General features: G+C 43.2%; 1 protein-coding gene across 1 annotated transcript in view; it reads left to right on the top strand.

The window, feature by feature from the left end:
• Positions 1-6756: 6756 nt before the first annotated feature.
• Sycp2l (synaptonemal complex protein 2 like) overlaps positions 6757-21203 on the top strand; it is a 42904-nt gene continuing 28457 nt past the window's right edge. Inside the window, 10 exon segments of the mRNA XM_041632629.1 lie at positions 6757-6939; positions 7030-7149; positions 8613-8717; positions 9152-9176; positions 11232-11317; positions 11432-11520; positions 17125-17159; positions 18186-18328; positions 19694-19746; positions 20669-20714. Coding sequence (XP_041488563.1) covers positions 6757-6939; positions 7030-7149; positions 8613-8717; positions 9152-9176; positions 11232-11317; positions 11432-11520; positions 17125-17159; positions 18186-18328; positions 19694-19746; positions 20669-20714 — 885 coding nt within the window.

Genomic DNA, 21203 nt, shown 5'->3' with positions numbered 1-21203 from the left:
CTGTCCTTGGTTATGGTGCTGAAATGTCTTCCTCTGAAGGCTAGCATCTTTAAACAGGTTCATATCTGACCACTCTGCCTCTGCCGGACAACCTCTCCAGCACCTGAAGCCCCAGCATCTTTAAACAGGTTTATATCTGACCCACCCTGTCGCTCTGCCTCTACCGGACAACCTCTCCAGCGTCTGAAGCCCCAGCAGTCAGCAGCAGGTTTCTCCGTCTAGCCAGAGCCAAGAATTCAGGGGAGAGTTAAAGTGAAGTCCCGAGCGAAGGGAAACTGAAGCGAAGGAGGTGGCCGAGTGGAGCAAGTAGGACAGCTTCATTTTTGCTGCAAACCATCAGCGACTGCTTGTTAACCACTCTGCTACTTCTGGAGCGGGCTTGGATTGGGGCTCTGGAAGCAAAGGGTTCCAACAAAGTCTCCCCAGAGCTCTGAGCAGTGGGAAAAGTGAGGGAGCCTGGAGAGGCAGCAGCGGCACCTGCAGCCTAGGGGTCAGCCTCCTTGGAGCTCTGGGTTCTTGTAGAAGTTGCTGTTCCAAAGTCTGCGCTGAGGCTTGGTCAAAGAGTAAGTTTAGCATTCCAGTGAGTTCTCAAGTCTAGGCACACGTCAGGCTGGGACAGTCCCGACCCCCAGAAAAAGTGAATCTGGAGGCTGGGGCCACGTGACTTTAGGATAGATGTACCGGTAGGGCGGGAGGAGAGTCAACTCTGCAGTTGGAGCTCTGAGCCCCTCTCCTCTCTCTCTCGGTCACCCTTCATAGTTAAAGAGAGAGAGAGAGACCAGGGGTGTATGAGCTCTCAGCTGTCACCCATAAGAGCACCCATGTTAAATAGATTGTATTGCCACTGTCATTACTATTCTCAGGAAATCATCTTTATCCTCCGTGGCTTTGGAGGACCAGAAAACCGTTGTCTAGATAGCTGAAGCTTCCCCAACTAAGGCGACTTTTCTCTTTCATTTTTCTTTTTGATAGATCTGGCACCCAGGACACTCAACATTAGAAAACCACAAGCCAATCTCTCTCTCTCTCTCTCTCTCTCTCTCTCTCTCTCTCTCTCTCTCTCTCTGCATGTGTGTGTGTGTGTGTGTGTGTCTCCTTCCTCCTCTCCTCTCTTCCTCTCTTGGGCCACTGCTGCTGTGTGGGATCCCGGACCACGAGCAAAGGTGGGCTTCCAGAATCATCTCCTCCTCCGGCTTGCTTTGAAGCCGGCATGCTTCCATTGTCGTCCGCAGCCAAAACAAATGAAAACGTAAGTAAATAAGTAGATACGCAAATAAATAAATAAATAAATAAATAAATAAATAAATAAAATTGAGAGACCAGATCCCACAGGTCACTGTTAGAGGAGGTGTTTCCAGCTCAGGTGCTCACTGGCATCTCAGACCCGGCAGCGCAGCGTGAGTCACACTTCGCTTGGGCAGTACCAGGCAAGCGCCTCCTGAGGGAGCAATCCCAGATTCTGTGCAAACCCCGAAAGGGCTGGTGCGTTTTACCGCCGGCGTTTCTGCGCAATAACCTCAGGAAAAGGATCTCCAGAGCCTCTACCTCCCAGTCAAGAGCTTGCTCAGTAGAAAGTCAGGCTTCACCACAGCCTACCCACGGGTCAGGACCAGGAGTGAGAGAAGCGGGGAGGCTGCCCGCTGGGAGCATTTCCTGAGCTTTCTTCCTCCAGCTCGAAGCTGGAATCTTATTTTAAATGCAAAAAATCTTATCAGATGTGATTTGTCAATCTTCAGAACGGCTCACCGAAGTACTTTTCTAAAAGTCGCTCTCGCAGGGACCTTACTGAAGTGTAGCTGGGGACAGCAATGTGTCTTGCCACTTTTCACTGGGACCTCATGTTACAGACGGTGGGGGTCCAGGCTACTTGCGCCATTCAGTTGCTTTATTTGTTGGCTTGGCTTTCAAAATTAAGTTTAAACTATTGATTGTTTTAAAAACAAATTTAAACCTTAAAATTAAATGTGACAGCTTAAGACAGTTTATGTTTTTGAATATATTAAAAATAACTTCAAAAGCGGCCATTTAACACGACCGCTGAAAATGTATAAAGATCAATTTCTGGCCACGCGGCAAACATTGTTAGAATGTTCCTCCTCTTTATGCTTTTGGAAGATTCCTAGAGCCGATTCTTCAAAAACATAAATGATGGGCCCACGAGTCAGCTTAATGGGTGAAAGTACTCGCTGAACAAGCGTAAAGGTCTGAGTTGGACCCTGAGAAGAGGGAACAGACTCCTGGAGGTTGGTGCTCTGACCTCTGCCACACAAATAGAACACGTAACTTTATGTTAAAGGCAGACTAATTTGTTTGGGGGGAGGGAGGAAACAACCCCCCTTCAATGTCCTCAGCCCAGGGTGATGGTGCAATCCTGTAATGCCAGTAGCTGAGAGAAAGATGCAAGAAGACCAAAGGTTTGAGGCCATAACAGGTTACATGAGACCTGGTCTCAGAAAACAAAAATGAAACAGCAAGAAGGTATTTAGTTTGTGAAGAATTCAAACACGTGCTTCGGGTTACCCTATAATTGTGTGGGGGTAAAAGAAGCTAATCAAAGTGAAAATATCAATAAGTTATGGTGTATTGATGCTTCTCATTGCTTTTAATAATATCTGAAGATTGGGATGCATTGCCACTGTAGGGTTCGGGAGTATCTAATTTCTTCCAAATTCTGAAAATGATATTTCCTGTCTAATGTTAAAAATTGACTTTTATTCTCTGAAGTGAAATACATTTCAGTTGCATTTCGACCGCCGCTTCTTAGAGATGATGCTTTCTTCCCCACGTCGGTATTTGCACTGCTGTAAGATATTCTGCCTTCCTGTCCGCCGCCGCATTCTTGACCGCTATTTAATATGCAAGAATCTGTTATTCAAGGAAGGAGCAAGCCTCTGAATTCGCAAGGTTTAGGTTAAAATAGGTAAAATAACTGCAGTGTATTGATATCACAATTTTCTGGGAGCTGATCTGTTCAGTACTGGTTAGATAAACTGACACGGTTGCAGTTTATACAGGGATTTAAACAGGGATTATAGATACATGTGTTTTTTGTTCATGTAGGCAAACGTCTTCTGTAGCTTGGGGGTACAGATGGAGCTCCGGATCAGTCTAGAGTGCAGAATGAGACCCTGAAACTAAACCAATCCCAAGCCCCCACAGCTTGGTTAGATTCCAGAGGGAAGTAAACGTCAAGGGCGTTAGGCACAGGGTGCGAGTTCAGAACTTCCGCAGGTGTGCGCCCAAGTCCGCAGCCTGACCCTGTTGTTCTAGGTACACGTGCTTTCTAAAATCACAGACACCGGAGGCTTGTAGAGTTCAGGAGCAGGTTCATCAAATTGGAGTTCCTGGAGCAGACTGAGCTCCAAGAGTCATCTGCGACTATTTCTCGCTTTGCTCACAGTGGGGATCTCGGACTAGCTGAGGCGGGAGCGGTGCTGTGCAGCTGGGCTAGCAGACCCTCCGGAGGCAGTGTCGCTTGAAACCTCGAGATGCCAGAGGTGAGTGACATCTGGGGAGGAGCCCAGCCTCCATTCCAGGGTCCCAGGCTGAGGGAGCATTGTGCTCCCTGGCTCGCGGGCTAGGCAGCTCCCACGGGCGCAGAGGCCCAGCACTTTTCGTTTGGCGGTTCAGATAAGTCCGGGGGGAAGGTGGCGTGTACCAGGGAACCCTGGGGCGCAACAACCTCTTGGGTTTGCTTGTCGCTGACTGGCAGCGTTCAGGAAGAGGGGGAAACAACAGGGATCCTGATTCCGGGCTCAAAAAGCCACTGCGGAGGGAGAATGGAGGACTGGAACCACGCAGCTCTTTTGCGAGAACTATGGAGCGCTTTTCGCTTCTACAGACCTCTTTATCTCTTTCCCGGACCCGGTAACCCAGCCACCAGCAAGAAAAGGACAATCCTGGCAACAGATAGGGTCTTAATTTCCCTTGAGCGCCCGCTTTTCAGCTCTCAATTTCCTGCCATTGACTGTGAAAAACTTCAGTCTTCTAGATGGACACGGGACTTTGATTTCTCCTATTTATACATAACGATGGTGACAAAGCTGCAAAATACACTTGACATTCATTAGGGATTTTGATTAAGTTCCTAGAAATAAGTGTTATTCTAAAGTAGATTTTTCTTTTGTCTTGTGTGAGACGGGGTATCATTTGCCCAGCTGTTGTAAATTTTCCGTGTAGCTGAAGGTAATTTTGAACTCTTGATCAACCCTCCCCCCCCCCCCAAGTGCTAGGATTACAGGTGGTACCACTGTAGCCAACCCCAGGGTTTAGCAGAGATTTATCTTGTGTGCCCTGTACTTTCCCATGAAATTGTCAGGGGGCTGTGTGTAAAAGCAGAACCATTGACCAGGCAACACCCCTTGATGAAAATGTACCAGCCCACTTCATGCTTGGAAACCTCTTCTGTGTGCTGTGGCTGTTTGAACCTTGAAATTTCACTATATAAGTCCGAATGTTAAACTTTATGTCGTAACTATAACGACATTTTGAATATAATTCCTTATTAAGCCTTGAAATTTCACTATATAAGTCCGAATGTTAAACTTTATGTCCTAACTATAACGACATTTTGAATATAATTCCTTATTATGACTTGTAATATGAATTTTGAATGTGGATTTGAATTTAAAAATGAATGTTTTAACTTATAGCCCCTTTCTAATTTATGGTGCTCTCTATAAAGTTTATGTTTATCCTTTATGGACATTTATTCAGGTTTTTTTCTCATGAGATGGTGCTTTGTTTACATAGACCATGTCAAAGGAGATAACATTAAAAAAACACTATTTTATTTAAACCTATGACTAGTATTATGTACAAACAACAAACTCTTGTTCAAAAAAAGCAACATAAACTTTTCTTATGTTTATTTTTAGAACTTGAAATGTGTATTTGACTTTTATTTTTTTTAAGACTAACTTTTTATTGCACACAGAAAAATGAAAACCCTCTGCAGTCTGTTAAGGAGGACACTGGAACTGGCAAGACCCAAGGTGCTTTCTGGGTAACGATAAAGCTTATTTTCTGTTCTATATGTGTTATAGTTGGGAGTTCTGTGGGCTCCTCAGCACTATTTATTGTTCATTTAGCCTGGAGCAGAGAAACCTTGGCTTTCTCTATTGTGGTATGACGTTATAACCATGCCTGTGGGATTTCACTCAAATTATCCCTCCAGAACCCTACGGTAAATTATTCTGTGTTTAGCACCTATTCCAGGCAGAAGTAGACAGCTCTGAATAAAACAAATCCCATGCCTATCATCAGGGAATTTAGAAACCTAATAGGAGCGGGGTTGTAGGGCAAGAAAGCATCTGAACTGCTTCATTTAAGGTGGTCCTGAAAGCCCTGCTTTTAAGTTGGTTCTTAACCTGCTTCTGGGGCAGGAAAGTGAGCTTCCTTAAAGGGACAGTGATAAGGATCCTAACTGTGTGAAAAGACCCCAGGCAAGGAAGACCTTGCTTTATTCTAGATATTAGTTTTCCTTTTCTTTCCTCTGTTGTTTTTCTGACCCCTGGTGGGTGAGCCTAGACTTGAATGTTTTGGTTTAGACTCTGCAACATTACGGAGTGCTTTCTCCTGTTTTCCTGTAATCAAAGCACAGCTTTCCTCAAGTCCATGGTTCTTCAGCTCAAACAGGGTCCATAGGGAGTCTGAGCTCTAAGAAACCCAGAGGAGGTGCAGTTGCTGCAGGAGTCCCCCCAGCCCCGCATCTGCAACTGCTGCAGGAGTCCTCCAGCCCTGCCCCTGCAGCTGCTGCAGGAGTCCCCCCAGCCCCGCACCTGCAGTAGCTGCAGAAGTCCCCCCAGCCCTGCACCTGCAGCCGCTGCAGGAGCCCCACCAGCCCAGCACCTGCAGCTGCTGCAGGAGCCCCACCAGCCCCGCATCTGCAACTGCTGCAGGAGCCCCCCAGCCCCGCACCTGCAGTAGCTGCAGGAGCCCCACCAGCCCTGCACCTGCAGCCGCTGCAGGAGCCCCACCAGCCCAGCACCTGCAGCTGCTGCAGGAGCCCCACCAGCCCCGCATCTGCAACTGCTGCAGGAGCCCTCCAGCCCCGCACCTGCAGCTGCTGCAGGAGCCCCACCAACCCCGCATCTGCAACTGCTGCAGGAGCCCTCCAGCCCAGCACCTGCAGCTGCCGCAGGAGTCCCACCAGCCCAGCACCTGCAGCTGCTGCAGGAGCCCTCCAGCCCAGCACCTGCAGCTGCTGCAGGAGTCCCCCCAGCTTTGCACCTGCTGCAGGAGTCCCCCCAGCCCCACACCTGCAGCTGCTGCAGGAGCCCTCCAGCCCTGCATCTAGAACTTTTGTCTGATGCTAATGAAGGCTCTGACATTTTGATAAGTGACTATCAGTAGACTATTTTGCTATTTTGTAGTTACCACCTCTAGACCTTTTGTCTAAAGCTAATGAAAACTGACATCTTATTGAGTGATTGTCAACAGACATTTTGCTATTTTGTAAGTCAAGACTGATGTCTTTTTTTGTATTTTTGCTCTGTTGTTTCACAGCGAATTAGAATCATTATTTGCAGTGATAGTGTTGCCAACAGAGGGTCTTTCCCACGCTAGATAAGTGTTCCACCACTAGACCATATCCCCAGCTGCAAAATTAAAATGATTCATTTCTTTGGTGGTGCTGCACCTTGAACCCAGGTCCCTGCCTGTGCTGGGAGAAAGCTCTACCACTGAGCTACACCCCCAACTCTCAGAGAACTTTTGTTGAGTACACCGTTATTTTGAACTATCAATATAAAGCCAATGTGCTTTGGAAAACTAGTAATCCACAAACCATCTCTTTCCCAGCTTCAGTCTCTCGTTACTGATGCGCTCCATGGCAAAGGGTTTCACATAATAGAAGACTATCTGCAGCAGAAAGAGAGCTATGTGCCTCAAAAATATAACCACCTCTTCCTGCACCATCTCGACAGATCGATAAATGAGGCAAGTGGTTTGGTTTGTCTGGGGACTGAAACCCAATGCATGCACACCAGGAAGCATTCTGATTTGAAATCTCTGTGTTCTGATGCCCAGGAACTGGATAAAAAGGAGTTCCAGAATTGTTCCCTGCTGCTGAAATGTATCCAGAGATTCCTTAAAGACAACGGGGACCAAAAGGAACCCTTGTTAATTCAGCAAGGGCTGGTCCCAAAGATAAGTGCACTTCACAGTTAGGAGACGTGGGACAATTTAGAGAATCAGTGTGAGGAACTGGGGGTGCTGCCCGAGAGTGGGAGGGAGCACCTGCCTAAGGTGTGCCAGGCTCTGGGTGGGGGCGGGGTGAGTAAAAGAAAAAGTAGTATGCTGGGGTCATGGTGACGCATGATTTTAATCCCAGCACTTGGAGGCAGAAGGAGGAGGAACTTTGAGTTCAAGGCCAGCCTGGTCTACAGAGTGAGTTCAGGACAGCCAGAGCTACACAGAGAAACCTTTTCTCAGACAAACAAAACAAACCCAAAATGAGAAGCTAGTATAAATTTAATTAGATAGTTTGCTATGTTTTCTTCCTTTGAAATCAAATTGGAAGAAAAAAAAATAGAGCCCATCCTTGTTGCTTCTGTCCCATGCATTCAAATTGTGTGGAACATTTCAGTTATCCTTGTATCTGAAGTTCTGGGGCTTGAACCCAGACTCTGCATAAGCTAGGTAAATGCTCTACTATTGAGCCAAGACCTCATGTCCCCAAGGCAGAGCATTTGAGGACATATGGAATCACGCAGTTGTGTAATAAGTGGCTGCTGTTCTTGACAAGCCTGTGTGGTGATGGCATTGTGCTAGGGCAGAGGGAACAGGGTTGGCTTAAATCAGGCTGGTCTCAAACTTACTATGAGGATGAACTTGAACTTCTGCTCTCCCTGCCTCCAGCTCCTGAGCTGGGTATAAAATATAAAATGTAAGACTTTCTGCATGACACAACTAAGTTATTTCTCAAGCTCCTCTTTGGTTTTAAAATTGTGTCTGTGTGCAGGTACCTGTGGTATTCAGAGGTACCAAAACTCTGGAGCTAGAGTTCATAGGTGGTTTTGAACTGCCAGATATATGGGTGATGGAAACAAACTCTGGTCGTCTGCAAGAGTAATTGTTCTTCTAATTGCTGAGCCATCTCCACAGCTGTCTATATATCTAGATCTACAGATTTTTATGGGAGAAATGCTTGCTTATAGCCCCAGGCTAGCCTCAAACTTATAGCGGTCTTCCTGCCTCAGCCTCCCAAGTGCTGGGCTCTTTGTGTGCTCAGCTCAGCTGGTAATGGCATGATAGGGATCATTTTGGAGACTTGGGGAAGATGAGGTGAGCAGGGAGCTAGCCTCTAACTATTTGAATAGACTTCCTGAATATGATCAAACAAAGTTCATCAAAAACTTTCTGTTGATCTTAACACATCTTGCTCTTCATTCAAGTGTCCCATTCTTACTGCTGTGTGTGACCCTCCTCATAGTAATTCTGGACCACATGCATCCTTTCTGACTTGCTCTTGGTGGATGGGAAGCCTGTCTTATGTGAGAGAAAAGGTTTTCAGGCTGCTTTTTCTATAGCAGGAGATTATCTTGTAAATCTTGGGGAGTAGGTGGTACTCACTTGGACCATGTGGTTCCATCAGCCTCTCTTCTGTGCACATGGTTTCCTGGTTTGAAATGGTAACAGGATTTCTGACGACAAAAGACACGGCCTCAGATGCACTGCTGACGAAGGCGTTGGAAGACTTCCTCGACACTGCACTGGTAAGGACAGAAGCGCTTCGAGGGGTGATGCCAACAGTGAGGGGCAGGAATCAAAGTGATTGTAAAACTTCCTTCTGTTTTAAGTTTGGATTTAAACAAGAAATCTTTTGAGAAGTTGGCTTTTTATAAGATGTGGATTAAAAAAAACTGCCACATTTATGACTAAGTCATTGTGTGAAAGAGTAACAGACATTAAAATATTCAACCAATGACATAGGAAACTGAGAATTAATTTATTTTATATATTAAAATATGTTATTTGTTTGAATGTAGGGAATATGCTCATTTTAATGAAGTAACCAATTCTATTAGCCTTCTAATGGATGGTTTCCTTGTGTCTCTGTGTTCAGTCTCCGTCAGTTAGTATCCATGCATTTGTGTAGGAATGTGTGTGCTTTGGAATAACGAGCTGTACTTTTCCTTCCTTTTATCAGATCATTTCCAGGCACAGCAGGAAAGGTACGTATATGAGCAGTTACTAATTGGCTGGCTTTCATCAAGAAATATTTTGGCACTGGTGGTTTAAGTGACGGCAAGGGTGAAATTTAAACACATCTGGATTGAGCAACCACTTGACACAGTCCCACTACGATGCTGGAAGGTGTTCTGTTGTAAAACGTGTCTCAGTTTTCTGCAATGTATTTTGCTTTTGTGGCTCTTGTCACTGCGGTGTGACTTTTCCTCTATCCAGGTGATGGAAGGCCGCTCTGTCTTCAAAGCAGCAGGAGTTTATCTCTGCTTTGGATCTGGTTTCTGCCTAGGTTCACATGCTAGAGACCTGGTCCTGTCGAGCCTAATGAGAAGTAGAGCACTGTGGCAGAGCTCTGAGAAGGGGTTTGAGGTGTGGGGCTGGACCAGAACACATGAGAATGGGAACTAACCTCTTAGTTGTAATTAGTTGTTAGAAAGAGTTGGCCTGTTGCCTTTTGCTTTCGTTCTCTCTGCTTCCCAGGTGATTTCTGCACTGGCTGTGTCCCTACCACTGAGACCCACCACCTACCCAGGCTGACCTTGAACCGTAGCTGTCTCTCAGGCCAGCCTCAAACTTGTATCTTCTCGCCTCATCTCTCTGAAGAACTGGGAATTTAGGGCTATGTTGCCAGGCCTAGCTTCGTTATCTTTGAAAACTTAAATACTATGTGTGCGCGTGTATGTGTGTGTGTATGTAAATGAATGAATATATCTCTTTGTAAGTGTGGGCTCCTACAGAGGCCAAAGGTGACAGATTTCCCTGAAGCTAGAGTTATAGGTGGTTTGAGCAACACAAAACTGCCGTGGTTGCTGGGAACCAGGCAGTGGTGGCTCACACCTTTAATCCCAGTATTTGGAAGTCGCATATCTTTAATCCCAGCACTAAGGAGGTGGAGACAGGAAGAGATGTGACTGGGTGGAGAGAGGAACATAAGGCAGGAGACAGGAGTTCATCGCATTTGGTTTGCAGATTTGTAGAGCCAGGATCTTGCCTATTTAAGAACTCTAGTGGCTGGCTGCTCTGTTGCTCTGATCTGCCAGCTTTCCCGCCCTAATATCGGACTCTGGGTTTGTATTTAATAAGACTAATTAGGATTGTGATACATTTTCTCTAGCTCCTCTCGAAATGAAAGCACGATGCTTGGCATTTTTGCTAGTTAGTAGGATACGTACAGACAGGGACAGAGTGTTGCTGGCCAGTCGGGCTTTGTTAGAACCTTTGACTCTCATCTGGTGGGCACAGGGCCTGACTGAGCTTCTGCTTGTCTCAGTTTATCTACTCATGCTAGTATGGCCTGTTTGAACTGAAGACAGCATTTTTATACTTCCCTGTTTTATCTCCTACAATTTATGAATATATGGTAAATGGTATATACTTTGTGATAAATAACTTACATATTGAGATGATACAACTGAACCTTACCAAAATTATACTCTGACCTGGGCATTAATTTTTTTGTTGTGTTCACTATTATTTCCACTTACTACCTTAATATAAATCCCAAACTGTAAAAGTTGCTCTTTTAGTTATATACAAAATAGTATTTCTCATTCTGGTTTTTTTTTCTAATATATAAATAGCTGTGGAAATTTCTATATTAATGAAGACCAACTTATTTAAAAGTTTCTGCTTCAGAGTTATAGACCTTATGGCATTTTAATTTGTATACTAAGTCTAATATTTGAACTATTATATAACACAAATTTATATAAACCATGTAAACAGCACAACCCACATGCTGGCTCTTAGAACATTGTCCATTGTGGACAGAAAGTGGCTTAGTCCAGGTTCCAGCGCTGACAGTGATGCTACCCACACTTTGCTCGGGCTGCTGTTACAGTCCTTTGTGGGTATTATGTAAGCAATTGTCTTGAAACCTGGGGGCTACCGTGACTGTAGCTGCCTGACTGTAACCTGTCCCTTGCCTAGACTGTCATTCCTGCATTGGATACTGCTCCCAGTTTGTACTTCTTCAGGCTGCGTAGGAGTCGGCTCCGACTCCTTCCATCATCCATTTGGTGCTTTCACAATTGCGCTTTCAGGGACAATCCAGATGCTGGATTCCTTCCTACTTAGTTTAGGACGGCTGGTGGCGGACTGCACTGTGGAGCTCTCCATTCATCAGGAGGTGAGTCGTCACTAAACGGAGAGTTAACAGTGCCCTGGAAACTCAGAGAAGGCGCGTGCGACTTTTCATTTTGTTTCTTTACCGTGCATGAATCGTCCTTCCGATTCTGAACAGGCGCTGAGTACCCTGAACTGCATTCTGGACGCTGCACCCCGGAAAGAGAGAAGAAAGCTCTCTTCAGCAGAAGGCACGTGCAGTGTTATGTAAGTGACCTCACACTCAGGTGGTGGTGGGAACCCCAAATCTCTGTACTGCTCTTTATCCTCTGCATGCCCACCTATGCCATTCCTTCCTTCAGCGTGTGCCTTGTGAGCTCACCCATTATTGGGCTGGAAGGGACTGAAGACCAAGGGACAAACCAGGCTCTGCTCTTAACCGTGCAGGTTTTCTTTTTTGTTTGTTGTTTTGCCTTTGGCAATGAATCTGTGGGCCAAAATGTCCTCTCAGCTGGTTACATAACTGTGAACTCCTTTGTTGACTTAGGGTAGGATATCAAGGGGCATGTGTGAGTGTGTGTGTGTGTGAATGTGTGCGTGTGTGTATGTGTGTGTGTATAGGTATATACATGTGTGTGTGGAGCTCACTGGTATTTCTTAAATAAGCTAGGCTGGCTGGCTGCTGGCTGAGCCCCAGAAACTCTCCTCCTCTCCAGACCTGGTATTACAAGGTTTTTGGGTTAATAATTAATAGAATAATTCTTGTGGCTTTTTCAGGAACCCATATCATTATTTTACCCACCTCCCTCTTCTCCTGTATTTTGCTCCCTTCCCTAAGGAGCCCTCTTTCCTCTATTAGACCACTCCCCCACCCCTTTCTCCTCCCTTCGCCTGTATTTCCCTCTTCCCCTTATTTCCTATTCCTATACCATATTTTCTTTATCAGATCACTTGTGCTCTGCCAATCCCCTCTATTGCTCCACAACTCCCCTACCCTGGTAATTGTTCCATTTTACTTCCTGGTTTCTTCTATAGTTACTACAGGCAGTGTGAGGAACAAGGAGCTTCCAATAGGAGAGGCCATTGAGTGTTTGTCTTTCTGGGTTACCTCATATGATCTCTCATAATTCCACTGGTTTGCCTGCAAAGTTCATGATTTCATTTTTACCTGCCATTGAATAGTATTCCATAATGTATAGATACCACATTTTTCTTATCTTTCTTTGGTTGTGGGGCATTTAGGTTGCTTCCATTTCCTAGCTATTGTGACTAGAGCAGCTATGAACATGGCTGACCAAATATCTGTGAAGAACAATATTGAGTCCTTTGGGCCTATGCCAGAGTGGTATAGCTGGGTCATACGGTCGATCTAGTTTAAGCTTTTGGGTTTCTCCACGCTGATTTCCATGTTGGCTGCATGAGTTAGCAAGCTTGCCCACAGTGAGTGAAAGTTCAGTTTTTACCGCACCCCTCCACCCTTTGTTGTCAGCTCTGCTACTGACCTTTAGCATTCAGACTGTGTAAGATGAAATCTTAAAATCATTTTGATTTGCGTTTTCCTAATTGTTATAGATGATGGACATGTTTCAAGGTATTTCTTAGCCATTCTTTTTCTTTTTTTTTTTTTTGAGAATTCAGGTCTCATTGTTGGAACGGGTTATCCATTTATTTATTTTTACTTTTTGTTTGATTTTTGTTTGTTCTTTGTGTATTTTGGATTTTAACCTCTCTTCCAGTCTGTGGACTTTTTCTTTGTCTGGATGACTGTTTGATAAGCTGTGCAGAAGCTTCTCAGTTTCATGAAGCCCCACTTGTCTATTGTTAGTCTTAACTCATGCATATATAGAAAGGACTTCCTGAACGGGACTCTCACACCTGAATCACGGAGGGTTCTACCTATGTTTCCTTTTAGTAGGTTCAGTGTTTCACATTTAGGTCTTTGATCCCTTTGGGGTTAATTTCTGTGCAAGATGATAAATGCAGGGCTAATTTCATTCTTCTTCATACCGACATCCAGTTTTCCCAGCACCATTCATTGAAAACGATTCCCTTTTTTCTGACTTACGTTTTTAGCATCTTTGTTAAGTATTGTCTAAAGTGAAAGGTGAATTACTAGTGTTGGGGCTTCTATTTTGTTCCATTGGTCTACTTGGCTCTTTCTGTGCTAGCATCATGTTGCTTTTATTCCTTTATTTCTGTAGCATAGCTTAAAATCTGAAATTGTAATCCTTCCAGCAGGGTCCTTTGTACTTGTTTTGGCTACCTGGGATCTTTTATGTTTTTATTTTATGATAGTTTTTTTCCTATTTCTGTGATGAAGGAAATAAGGATTTTGATTGGGATTCCATTGGATATGTAAATAGATCTTGGTAGAATGGTCATTTCCACATTGTTAATTCTACCAATCCTTGAGCATGGGATAGCCTCCCATTTTCTAGTCTACAGTTTTACTGGAGAGGTCCTTCACTTCCTTGGCTCAGTTTATTTCTAGATATTTTCTTTGAGGCTATTGTGAACGGGAGTGTGCTCATGATCTCCTTCCTGTATATTTATTGTTGGCATATAGAAAAGCTATTGATAGCTGCAGATTGGTCCTGTATTTTGCTATATTTCTGAATTTTCATATCATCTCTAAAAGTTTTGGGATAGAGCATTTGGAATCTCTCATTGCCATCTGCAAATAGGGATAGTTTGACTTCTTTTTCTATTTGTACCCCTTCAATTTCCTTCTCTTGCCTTGTTGCTTTAACTAGTACTTTGACTAGTTGAAAAGGAGTGGGGATAGCAGGCATCCCTGTCTTGTTCCTGACTTCGGTTGGATTGTTTTGACCTTTCCTTCATTTAGGATAATGTTGGCTGTAGGTTTCTCATATTATGTTTAGGTATGTTTCTTCTAGCCCTATGTTCCCTAGGACTTTCATCACGAAGGCATGTTGAATTTTGTCAAAGGCTCTTTGTGTTATCTATTGATACAGTCATGTGATTTTTGTCTCTAGCTTCATTTGTGTGGGTTATTACATTTATTGACTTGATTATGTTGAACCATCGATGCAGTTCAACGATAGAACTTGTTCACCGTGTATACTCTTTTTGATGTATGTCTGTATCCTCACTGCAAGTATTTTATTGGTTCTTTTTTAATTTATCTTCATTAGGAATGTTGGCCTATAGTTTCCCTTGTGTGTGTCTACTTTATTTTGGTATTAGAGAGATACTGACTTTGTAGAAGGAGTCTGTATGTTTTTCTGTTTCAATTGTCTCAAATAGTTAAAAAGGACTGGTTATAGATTTTCTTTGAATGTCCTTATAATTCTGCTGTGAGTTCATGTAGCCATGGACTTTTTTTTTCCTGGAAGGCTTTTAATTGCTGTTTCAAACTCCTCATATGTTATGGATCTGTTTAGATTATTAATTCATTCTTGGTTTAATATTGATGGTTTGGCTGAATCTAGAAAAACGTTTGTTTCTTTTAGATTTTTTTCAGCTCAACAAAGTAAATTTTAAAAACATTCCCCTTTAATATTATAAATTTCTTTGGTGTCTCTTTGTTTATTTCTGATTCTGTGAATAGAGTTCTCTTTTGGTAGTTGGACCAAGGGTCTGTCAATCTTGTTCATATTCTCCAAGAACCAGCTCTTAGATTTGTTGATTATTTTTGTATTATTGTCTTTGTTTCTATTTTATTGATTTCTGCTCTGATTTTTATTATTACTGTAGACTAAATTTAGATTTGTTCTTTTCCCCCTACTTTTCAAGTTGCATAATTAAGTCACTTATTAGTGTTTTTTCTAATATTTATTGTAGGCACTTAGAGATATAATGTTTTCCTCATTATATCTTTCAAGGTGTTCCAGAGGTTTTGCTGTGTTGTGTTTTCATTTAGTTCCAGGAATTTCTTTTCTTCTTGACTTCTTCTTTCACCCATTCATTGTTTAGTAATAAGTTGGCAGATCTCCATAAGGTTGTGTATTTACTAGCATTTTTTTTGCTATCAATTTTAATTTTTATTGTATTGTATTGAGACACAGGATACAGAAAGTGATTTCAATTGTTTTTAATTTGTAAAGATTTGTTTTGAGCCCAGACAGGAATGGGGTAGATGTCTGAGTGGAAAAGTTACATATGACATTGGAGAGCTCTGTGGTTTGATGGATTCTTAGCTAGGCCACTGGCCCAAGTCTGTAGCTCTTTTGTAAGGAAGGCAGGCAAGGCCCCTAGGCTAGTGGCTTGTGGGACCTATGCTAACTCTGGTGCCTTGTGAAAAAGGCATGGATAAGGAGGTCGGGGTAGCCACCAGGCTAGAACATGGAAGAGGACATGAGATGTTTGGGTATAGAGTAAGGTGGTAGAGACAGTGCAAAGGGTCCTGCATGGGTGGATATAGATAAGGCAGGTCCTAGTGGGTGCTCTCAGTTGGCTGCATGTTAGAGGGGGTAGGACTATGAAGAGCTGGGAGTGTCAGACCCCATAGAAGCTTAGAGTTTGATTGCTGTTCAAACTTGAAAAGGATGGCCAGACTAGGTCGCATCACTAGCTGTGGAACCCTAGCTAGGTATGGTGAATTCAGGAAAACTATGGGGTGGTGAGGGCAACTTACCAGGCTAGACCCTAGAGGAGAACGTGGATGTCTGTTTTTGTTTTTATGTGGCTTCTGTAGCTAGAACTCTGGGCCCTACACTTGTGAGGGCCTTCACTGCTTAAGCTTTCTCCCAACCCCACAAGACATCTTTATTCTTTAAAATGAGTATTTTGCCAAGTGTGGTGGTGTACCCATGACATCCCAGTCACTCAGACCGAGACAGGATCATCAGGGTAAGGCTGGCTTGGGCTTAAACAGTAAAATGGTCTCAAAGCACCAAGGGCTGTGGATGTAGCTGAATGATGCACCTACTTAGCGTGCACAAAGCCTTAGGCTGAGCCTCAGTACCACCCGGCCTGCTCCAGCCATACACAAAGAGTGTCACATATTAAGGAAAACCGTGTGTTTTAGTGTTTGATGGACATACTAGAGTGGATGGATACACACTAGCACTCTGAAGGAGAATCTAAGATTACAGTGTAACAGCAATGTAAAATTAAAATGTATTCGCTTACTTTCATTATGTTTCAAAACTAAGTTAGTCAGTTGAGTATTGCATCAGCTTTGTCATAGGAGAAGCACAGGACCAAAGGTCTAAGCCCCATCAAGTTTAAGCTGTATGTATGATGAGTACTCCCGTGGGCTGCTGATTGGTGAAAGGGAACAACTAGAAGTGGCTCATGCCTGTAGAGGCTGAGGCAAGGGGATTGCTCTGAGTTCAAGGTTAGGCCCCTGTTGTGGGGGAAAAAAACCTTCCTACCCCAATTCCAAAAAAACCCCTAAGAAACATCAAATTTTAGAAGCAGATCATACAATGGACTCTCAGATTTTAGAAAGCTAAATTTACTTCATGAAAGAGAAAATGGAATCTCAAAAATACAGTAACTTCTAGCTTCTTTGAAAATGCATATCAGGGGATTGGAGAGATGGCTCAGTGGTTAGAACTCTGACTCTTCTTCCAGAGGACCCGGGTTCAGTTTCCACCACCCACATAGTGGCTCACAACTGTCTGTAACTCCAGTTCAATGGTATCCAACACCATCACATAGACATGCATACAGGGAACCAATGCATTTAAAATAAAATAAAAATAATTATTTTAAACAACTTTAAAAGTGCGTATTTGTCACCAATATATAAACTTGAAGAAAATTCTCATTGAAAGGTATTTATATGCACATTGTGAAAATTCTGATACTGAATTAAAAAATATATATCTTGGTTTTAGTTAAGGTAAGGCTTTACCTCTTGATGTTTATCTTAGTAAAATGTGGTTTATGTAAATGTTTCAGGAAAGAATTGGCAAGGACAATCTTGACCGTGGGAGGTAAGAAGTGTTTAAAAATTGAAATGCCTAGACTATTGGGCACTAGAGGATGGATGAGGATTAAATTCCATCTGAAGATAGGAAATTAAGGTTTCGTGTTTACTTCTGAGAGATTCTGGCCTGCTGGGAAATCATGATAACTAATGGACACCTCCTGGCCAGTCTGTCACATTTTAACATCTCACTACATGGGCATCAGTGAAAATTCTTTCAAGTAAAAGCCATCAGAGTCACAGAGAAAGCTCTCCATGCCCATGTCCTCTCTTCCTTTGACTCAGGAGGTATTTCCATTCTCAAACATAATTTTTATCTGCATAAGAGTTACATGATTGTTTCATAGATTTAAAGACAGTGTGTGACTCTCAGCACATCAGTCCATCTGATTACATCCCTCTTTTCACCTTTATGTCATTCAAGGATGGGGCTATGGATGCAGCTTAGCTGCTAGAGTGCTTGCCTACATGCACAAAGCTCTGGGTTTGAGCCCTAACTCCCCATAAGCCAGTGTGGTGGCATGTCTGTACTCAAATGTCTGGGAGGTACAAGGGGGGGAGGGGGAATCAGGAGTTCATGGTTATCTTTGACTGCATAGTGAATTTGAATCCGTCCTGAGCTACAGCAGGACCTTAAAAAAAGAATTATTTGACATTTGAGTATGTAGTCTAACTGCAGTAGAATACTATAACTTTGATGAGATTATTTTTGCTATAGAACTATTTTAAGGCTATTTGATCTGACTTGATATTTTAACATGCCTTAAATATAAAACCTAAATATATATTCACATTATTAGGGATTGAGCTCAGCACCTTGTACATACTATACAAGCAACCATTCTACCACTGAACAATATTCCCAGCGCTTAGAAATAGTATTTTAAAGATGCTCTCCATATGAAACCTATTCATATTTCCCCCTAGCCATCCTTGAGTATACTTTGGATGGACATAATGACTCTGAATGCACTTCACTGAATGCATTAGACCAAGTGACTTATTTTCTGTCTACTGTGTTTTGACTCTCTAGATTATAACCAGCAGGTTGCTCTATCCGAGACATTGTGTAGAATGACCTTCAGAACACTGAGGAATGAGCTTGCTCTTCAGTGGTTTGATGATGCAGTCCTGGCTGAAGCTTTCAAAGAAATTAAGAACCAGGATTTTGAGACGGTGAGAATTCTGGTCCTAAGAGTCTCTGTCTGTAGTGAGGATTCTCTCAGCACTTTCCTGAGTTTTATGCTTAGGGGAAGATTTAATTTTCTTAAGGATGAAAAGATATTCCTTGTGTGCATTTAAGTGTGAAGGAATATGTGTGTGAGGGCAAGTGCTGTTGGAAGCCAGAAGATGGTGCTGGACCACCTGCCTCATTGAGGGGAGCCAAGGCGGGAACTCAAACTAGGCAGGAATCTGGAGGCAGAAGCTGATGTAGAGGCCATGGAAGGGTGCTGCTTACTGGCTTGCTCCTCAAGGCTTGCTCAGTTAACCTTTTTATAGCACCTAGTACCACTAGCCCAGAGGTGGTACCATCATCAAAAAGTGGCCTGGGTCATTCCACATCAATCACTTAATAAGAAAATGCCCTGCAGGTTTGCCTCTAAAATATTCGGGAGACATGTGGGAAGATAAATGTAGGATTTCTTCAGAGGAAACTGAGCCAGGAGACAAACTGAAAATTTTATGGGTCATATGGAAGCAATTTCTCAACAGAGGAGTCCCTTGTCTAAGATGACTTCAGCTTGTATCAACTTAATATAAAACTAGCCAGTGCAAGCAGAATTCACCGAGAGGAATCGAGAGTGCCAGGGATGATGTGGCCAAGCAGATGCCCCCTTATCTGCCTCTGCAAATGGTGAAAATAGAGTAATTATCTTGTTTTCAAAACCATCTCTCCAACTACCTCGCGGCCCATCAGCTTCTCTATCAAATGGGTTTTAAAAGAAAGCCTTATGCTGCTCATGTCTATTTAGGGCCAAATATAGCTCTGAAGTGTGAGAAACAGTCCACTACAAACAGCCAGTCTCTGGAAACAAAAATGAAGATCAATCTGGACCCGTGTCTCGTTGTCCTTAGAATGCCAGGGCAATGTATTCAGTGCCTTGGTGACTGTTTCTTAGGAGAATCCTAGAGGTAGTTCTTCTTAGAGTATATGGCATAGATGAACCTACACAGGAGACGCACGGGAACTATGCACACATGAATTCACCCAAAGTTAATATGGCTTATGCTAGGCAGGTATTAGGAAAGCGTGTGCTAGATCAGCTAGTCAAATCCTGGACTCGAATTCAACAGGGAGATCTATTTTTCTTGCTCATTTTCTTTTGCCCAAATGAGTCTATCATGTCCTTGACTTTGGAGCCCTGGGTATTCTTCATCTGAGCAGGCAATGCTGGGGGTGCAAGGAAGCGTGCCTACATCTGTCTCCTTGAGCACAAAGCATTGCTAATGTAAGCGAATCTTTGTGAAGATTTAGGGTTGCTTAGGAAAGTGGTCAAGATAGTGTGTTTTTGAAGTAAAGGCTTGTATTGCTTATTTTAGGACTGTCGCCAGTTTCTCAATTTCCTGAACAACCGACTCGGAGATGAGAGAAGGTAACTTGGGGTTATCTTATTGGCTAGCTGCAATCCAATACTGATTTTTTTTAAAAAAAAATGTCTGGGATCTTTTTAATTTTAAGAGCATATAAGATCAACATTTTACTGATAGAATTAAGTGCTTAATTGGTTAGAAATTTAGGAAGAGCCTGGTGTCATGGTTCACATTATAATCCTAGCACACAGGAGGCTGAAGTGAGTGGGGTTTTCTTGTTAACTTTTTCTCCAATTTGTTTACTTTATGTGCATGAGCATTTTACTTCTGTGTCTGTATAGGAGATGTGTGCCTAGAGGGCATCAAATCTCCTGGAATTGGAGTTATAGACAGTTGTGAGCCACAGTGTGGGTGTTGGGAACTGAGCCCAGGTCCTCTGTAAGAGCAGCAAGTGCTCTCAACCATTGAGCCATCTCTCCAATCCTAAGAGCTCCTGGATTTTTTGAAGAATAACTTTGAAAAAACTAAAGGTGCTTGAGGATATCATATCACAGACAGGTAAGTCTTTGAGACAATATTTGCTAAGTTTACTCTGTTCTTTAGAATTTAGACCAAGTAAATTTTTCTGAAATGAATCCTAATAACCCTGACTTGTTTTTGTTTTTCGAGACAGGGTTTCTCAGTGTAGCTTTGGAGCCTGTCCTGGAACTAGCTCTTGTAGACCAGGCTGGCCTCGAACTCACAAGAGATCCGCCTGTCTCTGCCTCCCGAGTGCTGGGATTAAAGGCATGTACCACCACCACCCAGCTCATAACCCTGATTTATAAACTGCCTGCTGGAGAGATGAAATCTCCTTAGAGTGGATCTCTGCTTGCAGAGTTACAGCCCTCTGGTGTCCTGTGTAGACAATATTTCATAGTCGCGAAAACTTATTATAAGACATCTGCAGTTCATTTTGAGTTTTAATTGTGAGATGTTTTGCAGGGTCTACTCATTCCCATGCTTGGCGGCTTTTGCTGATGAGCAGGAGGTAGGTCTGTCTGCCTGCCTGCCTGCCTGTCTGCCTGCCTGTCTGCCTGTCTGTCTACCTCTTCTCTTTCTCTAAAGAGTCTTAAGGGCAGTGTGAATGAAACACTATTAGGTTTTCATGGTTAGGTCAGACCCATTGCTAGTACTTTAAAGGGCCATTTACATTGTCTAGAAAGCATCTGGGTGGGGGAGATTAGAGGCATTGCTACTGGAGCCTCTGGACAGATACCTGTGGGGAGTCGGGAACATCTACTCTTTCTAGAACACCACATTGCTTGAATCCTCGATTTTTATTCTATGTATTTATTTTGTGATAATAAAAATAAAAGTATTTTGAGCTTGAGTGTTAGCTGGTCTCTGATGGTCAGCTGGGCACCAAATTGTCAGTCATTGCTCACAATATCTTTTTTGCTAGAACTTTCCATTTCTCTTCAGGGTGGTTTACTACCGTTTTAGCACAAAACAGATCCCCCCCCCCCACCTCCATGAA

The sequence above is a fragment of the Microtus oregoni genome, unplaced genomic scaffold (genome assembly GCF_018167655.1).
Source record: "Microtus oregoni isolate MIOR12 unplaced genomic scaffold, Mior012 000042F_ref0000377, whole genome shotgun sequence".
Taxonomy (NCBI): Eukaryota; Metazoa; Chordata; class Mammalia; order Rodentia; family Cricetidae; genus Microtus; species Microtus oregoni.
The sequence above is the reverse complement of the archived record's forward strand: the minus strand, read 5'-3'. Positions and strand labels throughout refer to the sequence as shown.